Here is a 20,219-nt window from a genome sequence, read left to right as displayed (position 1 = left end):
GTGTACAAATAGTAATCTATGGTCCAGAATATCTGTTAAAAACTTAGTAACCATATTTATAAAGGAAATTGTTTTAATTATTAGAATTTCTAGTGCAATCCTGGCTTAGCTCAGTAATATTTATTTGACAGAATTTATTTGACAGAACTATATATAAATTGGGTATGTGCAAAATGATCCATCTCCAGAGATATAACATGTAAAAACATGTTTGTAGTTTTTTTATTTTTAAACATCAGAAAATAATTAAATGAAAAAATTCTGAACATAGAAAAAACCAAAATTCTTAATTTTGGGAAGGATTAACAGAATTCAGATTTCTTTAAATTTTGCAAAATATCATTAATCCAAGTATACAATTTGGGATGATGAGTTATTACGATCTAAAAATGGATCTAAAGCTTGATTATGATCTAAGATGGCTTTCTGATCAGGTATGCAGGATACTGAAAACAATTATGCAATATTAGGCAATAGTGATTCAGGAATCCTAATTAACTTCTTTTTCTGATATTTCTTTTTCAACCATCATCTTAGAAAATTTGCTAATCAAAATAAAATCACACCATGTCTTGCATACTTACTGTCATCCCTTACATAGATCTTACCCACTAATGTTCTTTGTAAAAGCTGTTTACCATTAGTTTATACATATACATATACATAAACACACTATTATATTTTGTAGTACACACAGGCATAAATATTTTATTTTTAAATTTTGCATTTTGTATAATGTTATTGTTCATTCTGTGATTGGGAAGAAAAGATATATTGAATATTCTGATGGGCAAATATTTTATTGCTGCAAATGTATGGAATTTAATATTCTGCATGTGCTTACATAAATCATGCTCATTTCATTCATTAGATTTTGTTTATTGTACAAACTATTGTCCGAGTGGCATATCTTGTACTAGTTACTAGTATAACACTGATACAATTCAAGTATTGTGTAAGATTTCAAAACATGTAATCTATTTATGCTGAATTGCAAGTTTTCCCGCTCATTTGTCTGAAGGATGGGTCTTGTGCCTCTGTCTCAAAATCCAGTCTTGACAGCATTGCTATGTATCATTGCTGGTAAAAGCTTTGTTCTTGTTTCTTTCTTCTTTGACCATCTGAATTCTTCAATTTGTTCATTAAATGTGTTTCCCAGACTGTACAATGCAAATATGTATTTATTTACAAGTGATATTATGAAGCATTTATCTCATTGACCTGATTATATTCTTTTTTTCCTCTCTCTCTCTCAGAATGATGCAAATTTTCTTAATACTCTACATGAAGTCTATTTACAAGTCTTGACCAAGGATACTGATAGCATCAAGCTATAACTGCAGTGAATTGAATCCTACTGACCACCTATCTGCTTCAGAAACATGCCTCTTCTGTACAACTCTTATATTTTAAAAACTTTTTTTTGAGTTTGTGAAGTCTTTTTAAGCCTCCAAGGAATACTGTTCCTTAGAAATATTGTATAAATAATGTTTTAAGAAATGGTGTGGTTTCACTGTGACCAGTTACCAGCAGGATTTTATTTCTGTATGGGAAATATGGTCTTATGTTTAACAGCACATTTTTCTTATTGTTTGAAGCAGTGTCAAATATTTGATGTAATTCTTTACCATATACACCCTGAATGTTCAGGATAACTAGATGAAGAACATCAACAGTTGTGAAACCAGCTTCAAATTTAAGGAGCCATGGAAGAGTTTAGGAGAATATTTCTAAGGCTTCATGAAAAAATGGACATGCAGTATAACATTTCTGCTTTTAGCCTTAACATGGCAATGGGATGACCTCTGGGTCCTATCAACCATGAATTGGTTTGTCTGTATGCAGAATATGCATTACTTTTACTAGGAATATATGAAATATGATTTCCTTTGAACAATACATTCAGTATGCTTTGTCATATATATGTGTGTGTGTGTGTGTGTGTGTGTGTGTGTGTATGTATGTGTGTGTGTATATATATGTGTGTGTGTGTGTGTGTGTGTGTGTGTAAATTATTCAAATTGCTAATAAAGAATTTGGGACGCTGAGATGATCATTTCAAACTTCTTATGTTCTCATCAGTCAGTCATACCCTTTATCTGAGATTCTTTATTAGCAATTTGAATAATTTACACAAATAATGAGCTGTCATAAGTTGACTATATCCTGTGGATAAGCCTTGAGTCAGGCCAAAGCAGGAAAGAAAGAGTTAATTAGCAAGGTGCATTCAAAAAGCCTTGACAAATTCTTAACATACATACATACATACATACATACATACATACATACATACATACATACTATTTTGAACACCTTGCCGGCCCAAATACGGGCCATATCTTTTTGCCTGTATCAGCCCAAACTCAGGCCGTCCACAGGCAGTAGTCGCAACTGCGACACTCATTATTTGCGTAATTTTTTTGGATTGCTAACAAAGAATTAAAGGGAGACTAATATAGCTATTTCAAACATTTGTTCTCATCAGTCAGCCACACCCTTCTGAGATTCGAACCTGGGCTGATTGCACATTAGGCAGTTGTTTTAACCTCTAGGCCACAGGCTCTTTCTCACTTTGTCAGCTGCATCAGGGAGGAAAGAGGCAAGGCCTAGAGGTTAAAACAACTGCCTAATGTGCAATCAGCCCAGGTTCGAATCTCAGAAGGGTGTGGCTGACTGATGAGAACAAATAAATTTGAAATAGCTATATTAGTCTCCCTTTAATTCTTTGTTAGCAATCCCAAAAAATTACACACACACACACACACACACATATATACACACACACACATTTTTAAAAATTATTTCAGTGGAATATCATTTTTTTCTCCTATCCAGGTCAAATGCCCATTTTGGTTTAGATTTTCCTGTAGAAAGGTTGAAGTGTTTCTAGATAAGCTGTTGTTCAGTTACTGTTTGGAATAGTATTAAGAACTCTCCCTAAACTTGCATTATATACTGCTGTCAAGATCAAACTTCTTCCCAAAATAAGTCAGAATCTGATCTGTTTTATATGCTGCTATTGGTCTTTTGTGATTTCTATTTATTTCGTTCTAGCATGTTACAGTAGCTAGCAATACTTAAATGATGACATATACTCAATTTACTCAAGCAATAGCGATGTAAAGGATAGCATTTTTAAAATTATGTCTTTGTTTTATATTGTGAAACGTAATTTTGTAGTCAGTTAGTTTAGCCATTCAAGTTGCACTGCTTATTTTTCAAAGCATGGTTGAAATGGAGGAAGAGCATAGTCTTCGCTCTGTATATTATGGTATATTTCTGTGAAGCCATTAAAAAAAGGTAGGGCTGGGGGGGGAGTATAGCCTACTATATAAGCCCCATTGTTTCAAGAGAATCTGTAACAAAGTTCTGGAGTAAATTTTACTGGTAGCTCTCAAAGTGTGTGATAATGAAGAGATGGCATCATTATCCAGTTGATATTTCTAATTCATCATTGAAGTTTTGATTATTCTGACTTCATCACAAATCAGTGTTTTTGATATAAACAGTGTGTTGATTTTTTTTAACCAATCAATATGTATACTTAGATTTTGAGTGATTTTAGGTAGAAGTTTTTATGTTTAGCAAACTGCCTTCTGAAAGAACCTCTTCAGCCTTTGAAAGTGTTTCTAATAACAAAGTATTTTATATCGGTTATATGTATAAAATTCAGGGAAATATGTGCATAGTGACACATATTTGACAGGCTTTAATAGTGAAACTCAAAAGTATCTTTTCAGGCTTCGTAGACTTTTTATAGAAAACCAGAGAGCTCTCTGCTTGTACACTGGATCTGTTGTAGCACACCCATATACGTATACCAACAAGTTTGCTTAGTACAGCATTCTTCCATATATAATTACAGGCTATTGTCAGACTATTAAAACTGAATTTTGTTACCATGTTTTGTTTATTGACAGGAAAGAAATACACAGTCATGAATTATTGTAGAAAAAAACAGCCATAAATGTGAGACTTGCAGTGATTAAGCATATGAAGTATGATAACAGTGAATGCAAGTATTATATTAAAGATATATAGAAAAGGTTTCCTTGACGTAGAATGTACTTTACGTTCCTTGGTCTCCAAGAATTAATAAGAAAAAGAATATTGCATTAAACAGCAAAGATATATCTAGGTATGTTTGCTCCAATAAAACTTTTTTTTATTCTCATTTGCTATTTTGTCTTGAAAAGCAGCGCAAAAGTTAGTTTATAGCAATTCTCAATCTTTAGGACATATATAAGGATCACAAAATAATTCTCTATTCTCCAGAGAATGTCTTTTATTAGAAGGTAGTATGAAAACTTACGTGATTTTTAACATTTTTTATTGATGCTGAGTCCTATGCACGTTTATGTTACAACATTGCAATACGTAGCAGGCTTAAGCTAGAATGGGTGTATTATGTAATACAAAGCACTGTTAGCAGCATTCACTGTTACCACACTAGTGCTCTTATTGTTTGTGGTTATGTGATGAAATGCTTTTTAAGAATTGCTTTGACAAACTAAACTGCAGAGTAAAATCACAGATGTTTACAAAATGTGAAATCACTGGACAGCTTTAGCCTGATTAACTAAATTTTTAGTCAGAGTTTCACTTTATAATCTCTCTTATTGTTCTCTGCATGCATCGATAACAAATGCTTAAATAACCAATTTAGGCTATTAATTTTAATTTTTTCTCCTGGCAAAATATCTTGAAAGTAGCTCATATTTTAGACTATATTCTAAAATGAATATACACTATCTAAGCATGTATTTTTACACTGCCTATATGCAACTTCTAAAAAAGTTTAATATTTGTCTAAAGTGGCTTTCAAATATGCAGCTTATTGAAGATCTGATTGTTGTTTTGTAGGTAAAGATATTGTCTTTGAATTGTGCCTAATAGCTATACATTTGTGACACACTTTACAGCATCTAAATATTTTGCAAAGGCCTAAGGCACAATGTGACACAGAAAAGCAATTTGTATTTTCAGTCTTGAAATGGAACTTATATTTCAAACTGATTAAATTTTAATTTTTCCTATGTTTGTTTGCTTGGGTCTATTGCATTTCCAGAATGTTCTAATATTATGTGTTAGCAAGGGTATAATTATTAAGGGACTTTCAGTAAAAGTATTTAATGTCAAGTGTTTGGCACAAATAACAAGAAACCAAAAAAAACCACCACCCCTCCACAAAAAAACCCCTAGCAATCTCTTCTTGGCTATTTAGTTGCTGTTTTAGCATATCTTAAAGAGGAAAGTGTGCAATATATATACATATATATTTCACCTCAGTTTTTGACATATTTGCTAAAATGTTAAGATGCAATATCTTCACCTTCAGTGGGGAAAAATTGCAATAATCTTCCCCTTGTAGTTTTACTTTTGTACCAATAGTATGTCTTTGTTTAAAATCCATACAATATTCAAAATGTGGGTTTACTGCTTTAGTTTGCACTCCATGCTTATTGTGAGTTTGAGTAGCTTCAGTCTTTATTATCTTAATAACGTTTGGAGATTATTGGGCATAATATCCAAGTGGTGCAGCACTGAAGAATTGCAATAAACATATGACCTCAGTTTCCTAGGTCTGTGGACATAATAGAAAACACTAAAGGCCATTAAGGAAGAAATACTTGTGTACATAGTATTCTCTTCCCAATCTCCTTGACTGTAATATAACTTGTTTATGACTCTGTGCACAGTTATTGGTGAGATAGCTTGTTGGAATACATGTGGAATCTTTGATCTGTTGATGCTTCTAGGATAGACTGAATTGTGCCTACTGGTTTTCAAGCAATTTTTAAATTGTCATCACAATGCATCAACAGTTCAGTATATGGGTATGTAATTTGTGCCATCATATTATGTTGGCAAATATTAAGTTATTGCATAAATGTTTTAAAATGAACATTTTCAGTGGAAATTTTGTATGTTTTCAAATATATTTTTGTAATAAAAACTCAAGACAAAAGTTTCAATTTGTCTGAAACTTTCTTGGTCATAGTTCAACTTTGTGAGAAAAAGCTTAGGCAGGCAACATATTGAAATCTATCAATTGGCTTTATAAACAGAACAATCTGGAATCTGAACAAAGCATTTTTAACCCCCTCCTTTTTTTAGTATCATTTTAGTATCTTTTATGGCGTTTGACATAAAAGGATATTAATTTTGATTATCTGATAAAATGTGTTGGTCAAAAATATAACTTCATTATATTTAATGTGCTGAGCTATGCTAGGTTTTATTCATAGGTCATTATCCATATCACTACAATTACTCCTCATGAGAATTAAGAAGACCTGAACTGTGAGCATGTTATTTTCCTTCCTTTTGCATTAAAACGACAAAAGCAACACTGACAAAGGATATAGGCTTGTGAGTGAAATGCCAATGCTAATAAATGAACCATTGTGATTTCATGATGGATTGTATCCAACAGCATTCTTCTACCCTCAAAACAGAAAGCTAATTAAAATGCCTCCTGTAATTTCCTATACTTCCTAGATTTTCAGTTAATCCTGGAACTTAACAACCAGGCATTCAACAACCATTTGAAATTCCAACAGTGCTGAATGAAGTGGCTGTTGCCTGTAAGTTACGACTTGCAGCATATAGACACAAAGATGTCACTGCATAAAAAAATTGGCACAAAAGTTTACCCGCCCTTGCAACTGACTGCAGAGATGATGCTACTTCCTCATTCACCTGCCTTTCCCACATCTCACCCACCCACCCAGCCCACCAAAGCAAGCAAAGTTGCTGCAGCCCCAGGGCCCTTGGGCCTGCTTCCGGGTCTGCGGCAATTTGCTGCAGCCAACTCGTTGCAGGACAAGAGTTACACTGATATCAGAGAAATGGAATAGAATCGTTAAAGGATGAAAAAGGGACAGAATGAAATGTGGTGACAAAAATTAAAATAGTTTACTTATTTTAAATAATTGAATTGTTAAATTGTCCCATGGTGAGTGGGCTGTGGTGAGTTGTCCCGTAGTGAATTGCCTGTAGCGAGATGGCTGCAGCAAGTTGTCCCATTCTGCTGCTTCCTGCCCTGCCAGATCCCAGCGGTCTTTGGCTTCCTCCCCCTTCAGACAAGTGTGGGAGGTATAAATTGCTCCATTTGCTTTTTTTTTCCGGCAACTGCTGACATTCACCATTTTGCAAATAGCTGCCATTCTTATGATCTCTCAGAAAGATCCTTTTCCCAAGTTGCTTCCAAAATGCCATTAAGCAACCTCTGTAGGAAGACCACTCCTTGCATCAGCCAAGTGTTCTATTGGAAAGGCAACTTTTCCACCATGATTATATAATGAATTGCATCTGATAAAATGATAAAACTGTAAAAACCTATTTAGAGCTGGCAGAAACAAATATTGAGGGTATAATTACTGTTAGAAGAAGAAACGGGGGGGAGGGTTTCATTCTGAGGGCAAAGTAGGAATTTTGTCAATCCACATTAATTACTACAGCTTACCCATTGATACTTATGCAGACTTCTCAATTCTTTATATATGTTTGATTAAAAGTTTTAGAGAACATAACAGAATAAACGATAAAAATTAAGAAAGGCAAATGTGTAGGAGTATGGAAAAAGAACTTCTGCCAACCTAGCAGTTCGAAAGCACGTAAAATGCAAGTAGAAAAATAGGGACCACCACGGTGGGAAGGTAACAGCGTTCCGTGCGCCTTTGGTGTCTAGTCATGCCGGCCACATGACCACGGAGATGTCCTCGGACAAGCGCTGGCTCTTCGGCTTTGAAACGGAGATGAGCACCGGCCCCTAGAGTTGGAAACGACTAGCACGCATGTGCGGGGGAACCTTTACCTTCACCTTTATGGAAATAGAAACTTTATTCTCAGTAAATATGATTACAAAACTCTCCAGAGTTCTCAATTCTCTATTTAGGAACATGAATCAGCTTCTTAATATAAAATAGGAAATGACAGATCCAAACATGGTAGATTTATTTCCATTTTTTAAGCATCCTAATTCCAAACTTTAAGCTTATTAATTTCCTATATTTCAAAATTATAGTATGGGATTGCTGGGGGGAGCAGATCACGAGGTTGGCAAGTCTACCAAACTAAACCTTGTGTCACAGGTTTGTTAAAATAAATACTTAAGTCTTTGAAGTAGGGACAAACAACCTTTAGCATGTTAAGGCAAGGGTTGTACCATATTTCATAGGACAAGTCAAGAACTCCCAAAATGGCCATGAGCAAACATGGGTGGAGGCTATTCTTTTTCTTTAACTGTTGTTCACGCTGTACAGTACTTGCAAATTCTTCTCTCCCACAAAAACGGTTACAGCTTTTTTTGCACTTATAGAGGCCTGTGACAGACTTAGCATTACAGCTGCTCTTTGATAAAACACTGGATTTGTTTTCCCTTTGAGCCAGCAAGCTACAGGATTGATAAAACCCCAAGCATTTTTTTTGTTGGGTTTTAAGGGACGCGGTGGCTCAGTGGGTTAGGACGCTGAGCTTGTCGATCGGAAGGTCGGCAGTTTGGCGGGTCGAATCCCGAGTGCCGCGTAGCAGAGTGAGCGCCTGTTACTCGTCCCAGCTTCTGCCAACCTAGCAGTTCGAAAGCACGTAAAAATGCAAGTAGAAAAATAGGGACCACTACGGTGGGAAGGTAACAGCGTTCCGTGCGCCTTTGGCGTCTAGTCATGCCGGCCACATGACCACGGAGATGTCCTCGGACAAGCGCTGGCTCTTCGGCTATGAAACGGAGATGAGCACCGGCCCCTAGAGTCGGAAACGACTAGCACACATGTGCGGGGGAACCTTTACCTTTACCTAAGGGACAAAATAGCTAAAGTGCTGGCCTACAGACCATGAGACTGAGTTCTAGTCAACCTTATGCATGAAAAACCAGGTGGGTGACTTTGGACTAGTCAATTACTCTCTCAAGGCAACTCATCTCACACAGTTGTTGTGGGGAAAATAGGAGCATCGGTGCATTCACTACCTTGAATTATATATGGAAAAAATGCTGAATATTTTTTAAAAATGAATATCCTTTCCACACAAAAATAAAAAAGTCTATAAATAAGGGTGATTGGGTACGTCATCAAATCTCAAAACAAATCTAAACACCCAGTCCCGGGAGCTGCCTCAACTGGTTGGTGGTTTATTCTTGCTGCATCAAATTGGGCAAGGAAGTCCACGGCGTGTGGATTGTTTTTACGTGGCTACATAAAGCTGAGCATGGGAGTTTTTTTAATCAGTATGATCGTTTGCGTGGTTAGAGAAAGGGAATCAAGAATCAAGCAGCAGCAGCATCTCAGTCTTTGAAACGTTTGCACAAGCCGGGCACTTCCGAGAACTACACTTCCCAAGATTCTTCCAGGGGAAAAAAAAAATGGCAACAATCTGAGCAATCAGTAGGAAGGGTCAGAGGCGCAACTTTCACCTGCTATACAAGGAAATAGTAGATTACATAATTACCCGTTGAAACATGTATTTAAATCTAGGCAAAGCAGTACAGCAAGCGCCAAGCTGTATCCACAAAACGCATCTGCCTGCCTAAGCCAAGATCACCGTAAGCCAGGGGTTGAATTCAAACTTGGCCCTTTTATGACTTGTGGACTTCAACTCCCAGAATTCCTCAGCCAGCTTCGCTGGCTGAGGAATTCTGGGAGTTGAAGTCCACAAGTCATAAAAGGGCCAAGTTTGAAGACCCCTGCCGTAAGCAATGAAAGCTACAAATAAACGCGCGCTGCATCAGTCTGCGGCGAGAAGCAAGACGTTGCTGCTCCCTAATTCGTAGAATCAAAAGCCAAGCGTGTCTTGGGTCCTCGCGGGTTTAAAAATTACCCCCTCCTCCAAAAAAAAAAAAGCGCCCCACCAGAAGAGAAAGGAAGAAGCATTTGGGAAGCAGAGGAAAAAAAAAAGCACAGAGCGAGTCCTTCCGCGCTCGCGCCGTCGGCATTGGAGACCCGGCCGCAAGACCTCGCGCCACGCACGCACCCCCCCCTCCCGGAAGCGAGACCGCGCTCGCTCCGCGTCCCGCTTTCCCGCCAGGCAGGCCCTGCCCATCCAAGAGGCAGCCGCTCTCTTTGGCCCCGCCTGCTGCCTTGGCAGGACTTGGCTGAGCGGCTCCGCCTTCCCTTCGCCAGTCTGCCTCTCCAGCTGCGGTCTGTCAGCCGAGCTCGCTGCCCGTCGCGTTCCTGTTTCTCCATGGAGGATTACCATAAGCCCGATCAGCAGACGCTGCTGGCCCTGAAGGACACGGCTAATCGCCTTCGCATCAACTCCATCAAGGCCACCTCGGCGGCCGGCTCCGGGTGAGCCAAAGGGGGCTCGGAGGGAGAAGGCGGGCTGCAAAGCGCAGGAGTGGTGCGAGGCACGCGCCTTCAAGGAGGCCTGACATCGCGGATGCAAGGGATCTGGCACAGCGGGGAAACCCTATAGGCGTCGGGTGCCCTCCAGTCTCTCTCTCTCTCTCTCTCTCTCCCTCTCTCTCTCTCTCTCCCTCTCTCTCCCTCTCTCCCTCTCCCTCTCCCTCTCCCTCTCCCTCTCTTCCCACGTGCTGTGGAGAGGAGGCTTGCCCAGCTCTTGCACGAGAACGTGAGAATTGGGAGCGCCGTTCAGATTACAGGAAGAGGCGGGCGGGAGAAAAAGATGGTGGTGAAGAAAGCCTATTTTACCTTTCGATCATCCTCCAGGTCCTCACCGGAGTACCACTCTGCCCCGTTGCCTAGCCAGAAATTCCGTGACATCATCCCGGGGTCAATGATGTTCAAAGCAAAGTGGCTGTTTTCCTTCCTTCCTTTCCACCAATCCCATTCCTAGCAGATCAGACAAATCCAAATTCTGAAAACAGTAACCATTAAGGTTTTTTTTCTCTGACCAAATAAGTGCCGTTATGTACATTTGTCTCACACTTTTGCAAAACCTTCCTTTCCTCCTTGTATCTAAATTGCTGAGTGCTGATGTGTGAAAGAAATGTTGCCATTGTTGGAATTCCTCTGCCGCAATGGAACTTTAGAGCTAACCCAGAAATGGTTAAATATTAATGCAAAAACCTTAGTTGGTTCAGGTGTGCTTTTGCCCTTAAAATGAATATCTTGTAAGCCGCCCTGAGTCTTCGGAGAAGGGCGGGATATAAATGGAATTAAAATAAATAAATAAAAATAAATAAATAAATAAATAAATAAATAAATAAATCTCTGGATTATAATCTGACAATATGGTCATTTTTTTAAGTGGGGTATTTCTCCCAAGAAATGTATCACCTTGCAGCATGACCAAGTTACAGTGACTAGTTTTACACTTGTCACTATTTCTTAAAAGGAAGTGGACAAAATAAGATATTAATTTAGGAGCGCTTGGGTTGCACAAAAGTTTCAAGGCTGCCTGTGGGGTAAAATTGTATTTTGAAATATAGTGTTGAAATAGACTAAGTGTTGCTTATGTTTCATAATACCTGCAATGAAGAAATGTTGTTTGAGAACCTTATACGGTCAGTTTCAACTGTCATTTGCTGCAGTAGGTCATTATTTGATCATAAAAGCAGATGAGAAAGGTATAAACTGGAGTTGCAGATAAAACATCTCATTTATCGATTATTTTATTTGTGTTTGCTTGTGTGGTAGAATGTCAGGGGAATGTAGAACTTGTACAACTCTTACAAAAAAAAGGCATGAGAAAGAAGCTCAAAAAAACCCTTTGCCTTGATTGGGGTTAGGTAAAAGTTGCAAACTGCTTGACAGGCTTTGAGGATTCTGTCTTTAAGTATTTTCATAAACTCCTAGTGACTCCTAGCAATGGTTAGCAAGTTCTGTATAAATATTACTGTTTTAAAATGAAAATCTTATTCTGTTTTAGAGTTTTTGTTATGTGCTTATTTTTTGTGTGGAAAAGTAGGAAATGTATTTTACAAATAAGAATAAATAAACAGTTTAGTTTAGTTTAGTTTATTAGACTTATATACCGCCCTTCTCCCGTAGGACTCAGGGTGGTTCACAAGGTTTTTTTAAAAGAAACAGTACCACAATTACAAAATTTAAAACAATTAAAATGATTATATTAAACCTTGAATATAAAAATCCTAATTAAAAACCAATTAAAACCCCAATTAATACCCTCAGTCCAGGCCAGAAAGCTCAAAAAGCCAGGTCTTCAGATCCCGGCGGAATGAACGGAGGTCAGGGGCAGTCCTAAGCTCTACAGGCAGCTGGTTCCAAAGGGCTGGTGCACCCACAGAGAAGGCCCTCCCCCTGGGTATTGTCCGCTGGCAATCTTTTACCGGCGGTACCCTGAGAAGGCCCTCCCTGTGGGAGCGCACAGGACGAAGGGAACTTGATGCCGGCAGCAGGTGTTCCCTCAGATATCCCGGACCCAAGCCATTTAGGGCCTTATAGGTCATCACCAGCACCTTGAATCTCACCCGGAGGGCAACCGGAAGCCAATGCAGCTCGCGGAGCAGAGGTGTTATGTGGGAGTATCGGGAAACCCCCATCACAACCCGCGCGGCTGCATTTTGCGCCAGCTGAAGCCTCCGGGTGGTCCTCAAGGGCAGCCCCATGTAGAGAGCGTTGCAGTAGTCCAATCGGGAGGTCACGAGCGCATGAGTGACTGTGCGTAGGGCATCTCGGTCCAGGTAGGGCCGCAACTGGCGCACCAGGCGAACCTGGGCAAAGGCCCCCCTGGTCACGGCTCCTATATGGTCTTCAAAACTGAGCCGCGAATCCAGGAGGACGCCCAAGTTGCGTGCCCTATTGACGGGGGGCAACACCTCACCCCTTATCATTAAAGATGGAATAGGCTGGTTAGTCCGAGATGCCAGTATGCATAGCCACTCAGTCTTGGCAGGATTGAGTTTAAGTTCTAATCTGTTTACGCTTGATAAGAAATAGCTGCAAAGGGATGGATTGTTACCTCTTCATTCTTTCTGTCACAAATGTGCATGCTGCATTAAATATAGTATTGGATACTGGCCCATTTCTTTTACAGAAGGTTATTACTTAACTTGTGAGAAGTTAGTGGAAAAATGAAGAAACAGGAAATTGCTTCCTCATTGTGAAGCAGGATTGTGGTGCTCTTTTGGAGGAAGTTGTACTGTATTTCATACTGTTGATGTGTTGTTGCAATAGGTGTATCAAAATAGTATCCATTTTATTTTCTACAGCTAGATTTCCACAATTGTTAATGGGCTGTGTGACAGGCTTGTAGTTTTTGTATGATATAGCTGGACTGAAGGGAGAAAGGTTAAAAAATTCCCTAGCTATACAAATATGGGAGTTTCAGGGAATCCAGTGTGGCTAGCAGCGCCTACTTTAATGGGAAAAAGCATGGATAAGGCTTTAACAGAGCCTCGGTGTTTTTGTCAGGCCCTTATTGGTGTGGCATCACAGTCAGTCTCAATTGTTGCTTCCTTTGTGTATGAAATGATGCATACTTGTTGCTTATTGGAGGTGTGCATCATAATCAAGTTTATGATGTATACTTGTATGATAAATAGAAGCTCATATAAACGTTATGTATGCTTTCAGGTTATTTTTCATTTCCTTTGGCTATTTTTCTCTTAGCATAATTTCCCCTGCCTCTAGTGGATTTCTGCTTAGTCAACTGTGCGTGTTAAACAGGAATTTTAGTATGCAGCACTGTTTGATTTGGATGTGTTGAAAGTGCTTTTGTGTTAATGCAAACAGTTCTGGTGTCCTAGAACTAACAGAATTTGATCTTTGAATGACTTGTTATTTCAGACAGTAAAAAAAATGATTTACTTTAAAGGAAAACTTTTATAAGATAATTTGGAAAAAAAAACCTATTTAAAAAAATTATGTTTCATATATAAATACATAAATCATAGTTTTCACAAGAACTTATGATTTATTAAATTTCAAAGCTTAGGTAATACTTATAAACTAGATTCCAATGATGGGTGGAGTCTGAAATAAAATCCATTTATTCTGAGACATAGATTTGAAATACTTCAATTCATTTGAAAAACCTAGCACAAAATAATAGAAATTGCAAGTCTTTTTTTTGTAACCTCAGTTTTCCTGCAATCAAATTCTAAACTGATATTTCAATCCATTGCACTTATTGGCATTTGCATTTCTAGTGATCAGAACTATAAACAAACGTTTCCTAAGGAGTAAATTAACTAGTGTTCAATATTTTTATTAATTTTAAATTCATTTAAAGTGTCAACAATAGGTCTTCTACCAATGTAAATTAAAAAAAATATTAATCTAAATATAAATAACCAGAGGTACATTACTTACAATGGTGAAAAAATGGACTATGCCATAATAAATATATTAGTTTTTAAAAGTCAATTCTGGTCTTGGATATTGTCTGTTGTCTGATTTTTTTGTAAACTCTTTTAATCTGTGTTTTTTCCTTCTACTTGTTCACCAATAGGTTTGTTAAAATCTTTTCCCCAAAGCAGCAGTTCTTTAGAGAGATGGTTAAGTATAATATTTATAAGATTTAAGAAATGGGTATTAAGCAAGCATGTAAGGATTATTTATTAACTGCCATGTATAAATACACATACTAATTTGTGATGATTTCTGTCTTAAATTGAATTTCTGTTGTGCAATTACTTACCAAGGGATGGACACTAATCTTTATTTACTTGATGTGTTTTAAAAGTGTTTGCATGTGTTTCAAAAATTAGTAGCATGTGTGGTGCTTCTAAGAGGATTACTTAAAATACAATATAAAATTGATACAATAACCACAAACATATTTTACAGAGTTATATTGATATTGTGTCTTATTTAACATGAGTTAAAATATTGCAGTGTTAAAATGCTAACAAGTGAAAGGAATCAAATTATGCAATATAGTTATTCTATAAATAGGGTATTTTACTAAGGTAGTACAGAGTAATGGTTAAGTCCACTAGCTTATCTGAAGTTACACTGAATCATTACAAAAATGTATTGCTTATTATATAGGGAAACAAATCTGTAACGTGAAGCATGCCTTAATAGGCAGAAGGTTTTGGAGAGATAGATTTTACCTGTAGAAGACAGTTCTGAAGATAATGAGGATCCAAGCCATAAAAGGCTTCATATTAAAAAAGAAAATAGTTCGTGAATTGAACACAGAAGCCAACTGGCAACTAATGCAGCTTCTGCAAAATTGGTGTTCGCTGTATTTATTCTGTTTCTTTCCAGTCAGCATGTGGGCCACTGCATTTTGGGGTCAGCTGCAGTTTCCAAATCACCTTCAGGGGCTCCCCTGTGTAAATTGAACTTGAGGTAGTCCAAGTGAAAGATGATAAGGAAAGGCATTAGTTTTGGTCGTTTTGCAACGACTGGAGACATTTATGGGGTACACCCAAAAGAAAATTATAAACGTAGAGCAATACATATGCAAATGGTAGTATTGTTTAAAATGAAGATAGTGTTTAGAAAGTGAGAGAACATATTCATACTGAGGATATTTTTTGCATGCCTCTTTTACCATTTTTTTTCTTGGAAATAAACTGGAAAATTACATAGTTTTTAAATGAAAAAGTGGGCATGCATAGGTATCTATTACTGTAAAATATGTATATATAGTTAGGGATTGTTGTGTTCTTGTTAGGAGAAGAGGATTTCCCCTCGCTAAAAATAGTACAGAAAACATTGTATATATAAATGTTTATTGTTAAATATGTTTTCTATAAAATATTATAGAAAGCAGGATGCATGTATTTATTCACTTATTTATTTACTTTACTTATTTGATTTTTATCCTTTCTTTATTACCTTATAAGTAGCGAACAGAAAGAATACTCCTTCCTCCTCATATTTTCCCACCACAATAACCCTGTTTTAAGTAAAGTAGGTTCAACTGTTTATTAGGTAGACTTCATTAACACAGCAGTTGCTGATTCTGATGGTAGTAACAAAAAGAAAGGTGCTACTGTCTATCCTGTTAGTGAAGGTAATATTTAAATATCCATTTTAGATAAGAATCTGCATTCACTTAAGATAGCACTATTACATACATGATGTGACATATTTTCCGGTAGAAGATTAGAAAATGGGCATGCTGATATTTGAGTTACGGAATGTTACTTGACAAGAAACTGCTGTTGTAAAATTTCACGTATTTTGACTTCCAGCCACCCCACATCATGTTGCAGTGCTGCCGAAATTATGTCTGTGCTGTTTTTTCACACTATGAGGTACAAACCACAGGACCCCAGACATGCCAGCAATGACCGATTTATTCTCTCCAAGGTAAGAAAGAGCTTTTTAGGCAGTATTTTCCATTTTGTTTTTCTGCAGAATTTTTATATAATGTTATAAAAACATGAAAAAAAATTCTGCACTGACTTCTGGATTTCTGACAACAAATCTTTACTGACCTGTTAGGACATTGATTTAAATGCAGAAAAAGTAGCCATCATTTAATCTGGTTTAGATAGACTGAGTGATCTTTACACTCTTTGGCAATTCATTGTGGCTGAAAAAATTAGGAACAGTCTTAATCCTGTTGGAGAGAAATGAATAAGCAAATCAGAAAGTTTCATGGATTATATATTAAGAGTTATCTGGGATTCTGTACATAAATAAAACAAATAATTGTTATGGCCATTGTCCTCTCCTTAGCTTCTTTTGAGTTGGCCATCTTTGCAGTTGTAGATGTTTCCTCCACTGTTAATTTCTTTTATTGTTCACTAATTCTAGGTGAGTTTTCTATTGTTTTTCTTTCCCATTTCTGAGATGTATTTCACTATAATTTTTAGAACGACTGGGCTTATTTTCTATCAAACCACTGCCCTTCTGTTATTATTTTACATTGCCTTTTTCAATTTTTCTGTCTTCTAAACTAGCCAAACTGGACAGGAATTGTGTCATGTGTTGTTTTTTGTATATTGTTTTGCAGATTATTCTAATTGTTACTGTGATACTGTTGCTTCATGGTTCTATGTTCTTCCTAAGATTCTTCGTAAATCCTAGACTTTTGTTTTTTTCTTGTAGGGTCATGCAGCACCAATCTTGTACGCTGTTTGGGCTGAGGCGGGCTTCCTTCAGGAACCAGAGTTGCTGAAACTGAGAAAAATTGATTCCATTTTGGAAGGACATCCTGTCCCCGTAAGTGTTTTAGAAAACACAGAGTCTCCTTTTAAACTGAAGCTTCAGTGATTTTTTTACAGAACCTTTTATGCAACATGTGAAGTGATTTTAGCCAATAAAAATTAACTCACAAATGCAAAAGTGGATTGAGTAAATAAGGAAAATTAAGGAATTTTCAATGAATTAAAGCAAGCTAAAAATTCTACTGCAAAACTCATTTTAATTGATTAATTAAGGAAAGGAAGTGCTTGTTATTCACAAACATATGTTAAAGTATTTAGTGGCAAGTTACATAATAAATGACATCATGAAACAAATGACATCATTTACATCCATTTCATTGTAAAGTCAATAGGCAAATTGTGTGAATTGCTGCAATGCCAAATTTAACCATTGTCAAACTTATTTAGGATTTGGGCTGAGTTAGGGTTTTACACTGTTACCACTGCACGGTTTTGCAGTCCAGGTATGGATGTCCTATTTCATGATTCCTGATGCTTTTATTCCCCTCATATATTGTGATTGTGTATCTTGGATTCAAAACTCTAATTTGATCTTTAGGATACAGATAGCCCACGATTTGCAATGGCAGTTGGGGTTGAAATTTCCATAGCTAAATGATTCAGTTGTAAAGTGAAACCACATCACTTAGCAATGGCGATCTCTACAGTCCCAGTTGCCATTGATAATTGGATCCCGTAGTCATTAGGCAAGGCAACTCTGGCCAGCTTCCCACAACCAAAGTCAGCAGGGAAGCTGGCAGGAAGCTGAAAGTACCAGGCTGACTGGCAGGTAAATGGTGGTGTGAGGGAGGTATGGCAAGACTAGGGAGGGTTCAAAGAGCTGTGCATGAGGTATTTTGAGGGTCAGGAAAGGTGAGTGAGTGGCCACTGTGGTGGGAGTGCAGAAGGCATGAGTATGCAGATGGAGGAGACTTATGTCAGTGATATGCAACTTTCCCTACCAGCTTCCCCATTGACTTTCTGGGGAAACTGGCAAGAATGGTTGCAAATGATGATCACACAATCACACTGCAACCGATCATAAGTGCAGACAAGATACCTAACACTCAGATCACAAGAACAAGAACAAAGGGCTCCGGGATGGTTGGACTTCCATAGAATGCCCAAACCACCGTTTGTTGAGTGCTATCATATCTTTGAAAAGTCACTGAACAAATGGTTGTAAGTTGAGGATTGCCTGAATTCCTGTAGAAGAACAAACAGAAGGAGATGTGCCCCAACTTTGTTCTGCTTTACCCAGCATCACTTGCAAAACAGCATTGCAAAATTGCAGTACAAGCTCTGTCCCTTTTGGGTTTGCATGCAAAACTGCAATACATATGGAAAAGAGATAAGGCTTGTGTTGCTATTACAACACTGCTATTTTCATCTGTCTTAACTCCTCTGGTTACTCCTATCCCTCACCCCAACTCATGCAAAAAAAACAAAAACAAAGTTGCTGGACAAAATCATTACTAGGTTCTCCCTGGAATACCTCTAATTTTTATTCTTGGTACAATCTTAACTCATGAAAATATAGTAATATGACCAGTGCAACTGGCTTGTTTTTATTATATGTATTAATAAATATATTTTGTTAATGTATTATATAATACTGGCATAAAATTATAAATATTCGTTGGGTATTCATGGGAAAGGATCAGAGTCCTATTATTTGTAAATTGAGGATTTTGTTTGTTGTATTGTTGCCTTCTTGCTTTTTTTTTTAGAAACAAGCTTTCACTGATGTGGCTACTGGATCACTTGGCCAAGGACTGGGTGCTGCCTGCGGCATGGCTTATACTGGGAAATACTTCGATAAAGCCAGGTAATTTTATTTCCCACTTGCCTAAATTGCATGAAATTGAATGAATGTTCTACTTATGATTGATAGTGATGTTTCCTTTCACAATCCACTTCCTCTTTTAGAGTTATTTCTAAGATTGCAGATAATGGTAACATTCTATATAATAGAAAGGTGAATGAGCCTTTTAGCTCTCTATGCAAGTCCTTTTCAGTTCAATGAACAAACATCAAAATCTTCTATTAACACTTGTTACTTGTTATTTGAATTTGCAAACTATGATTAATATATACTAGTTCTTCTTAACTTATATCCTGGAATGGCTTTGCTCTTAATTTGATTACAGAACATAGAAATGCTTCAGATTGCAGTGATAGTTTTTCTTGTCTTCATCTAGATGTGCTTTATTTAGGCAAAAGCAGGCCGTAATCTTTAATTTGCATGATGGGACTTTTGTTCAAACGATGTTAAGGAAACAACAATGTAGAACAAAAGAGCGTATAGAGAAATAATAGAGTTACTGTATTATGCAATGCTTGGATTGCTCAAGGGAAGGAATATTTGGCAATAAATCATTACTGGCATGAAGTTCTTCACATGTCATTAAAAATGGATATCTAAAGGCATGTCTGCACTGGAAAATTAATACATCTTACAGTGGAAAAGATGTAATTTTAAAGTGTACATTTAACTAGCTTGAAGGCATTTCTTTGAACAAAGATTGACTACTCTTAATATAATCTCACTGGTGATAGTCTTATGTTTTTCTGCTTAACGTTGTTTGCTATTTCTAAACAGTGCTGAAAATAGCTAGCATTTAGTAAGACTTTAACTTTACTGAGCTTAGGATGCAAATATTTTTAATTTCTGCTGCCATTTTAGTATATTCATGTTACACCCACACCTTTATATAATTTGTACAGCATTTATGATTGGGCAGAATGACAACTCTTGGCAAAAGCAATACAACCTTATAAAAATAATTGAAAAAATATGCATGTGCCCAAACTATAATTTGTAATTTGTTTTAATTCATGAAATACTAACACTGTGAGAAGATAATTTGAGGTTTCCAGCTATTTAACTTTATACACCTCCTGAATCTTTAACAGCTGTCTGGTAGATTAAAATTGATGATGCCTTATCGACAAGAAAGACAGGACTTTTGAATTTCAACCAGTTTAGTATAGACATTTTGCCAGAAAAAAAGCTCAGTATTCTTCCAACCAACACTTGAAATGGCAATATCCGTATTAAGTAATGCCAAATTCACATTACCTGTCAAATCTTTGCTCTACCTACTAGTAGTCCTCACAATATGTAGGAATGTGCAGATCACCAGAAGGTACTTGCTTTGCCACCATATTGAGCAAGTTTTAAGTT

General features: G+C 37.1%; 2 protein-coding genes across 2 annotated transcripts in view; both read left to right on the top strand.

The window, feature by feature from the left end:
• The window catches only part of DCP1A (decapping mRNA 1A), a 33,457-nt gene extending 31,469 nt beyond the window's left edge, over positions 1 to 1,988 (top strand). The window contains exon 10 of the mRNA XM_081316846.1: positions 1,257 to 1,988. Within this exon, the coding sequence (XP_081172972.1) occupies positions 1,257 to 1,337 (81 nt within the window). The 3' untranslated portion in view covers positions 1,338 to 1,988. The remainder of the gene's footprint in view (positions 1 to 1,256) is intronic.
• An 8,100-nt stretch (positions 1,989 to 10,088) lies between these two features.
• TKT (transketolase) overlaps positions 10,089 to 20,219 on the top strand; it is a 33,868-nt gene continuing 23,737 nt past the window's right edge. The window contains exons 1-4 of the mRNA XM_081315905.1: positions 10,089 to 10,286; positions 16,073 to 16,190; positions 16,935 to 17,048; positions 18,763 to 18,860. Of these exons, the coding sequence (XP_081172031.1) occupies positions 10,180 to 10,286; positions 16,073 to 16,190; positions 16,935 to 17,048; positions 18,763 to 18,860 (437 nt within the window). The 5' untranslated portion in view covers positions 10,089 to 10,179. The remainder of the gene's footprint in view (positions 10,287 to 16,072; positions 16,191 to 16,934; positions 17,049 to 18,762; positions 18,861 to 20,219) is intronic.

Source organism: Vipera berus, assembly GCF_964194415.1.
Source record: "Vipera berus genome assembly, chromosome: 2".
Classification (NCBI taxonomy): domain Eukaryota; kingdom Metazoa; phylum Chordata; class Lepidosauria; order Squamata; family Viperidae; genus Vipera; species Vipera berus.
This window is presented reverse-complemented; position numbering and strand designations above follow the sequence as displayed.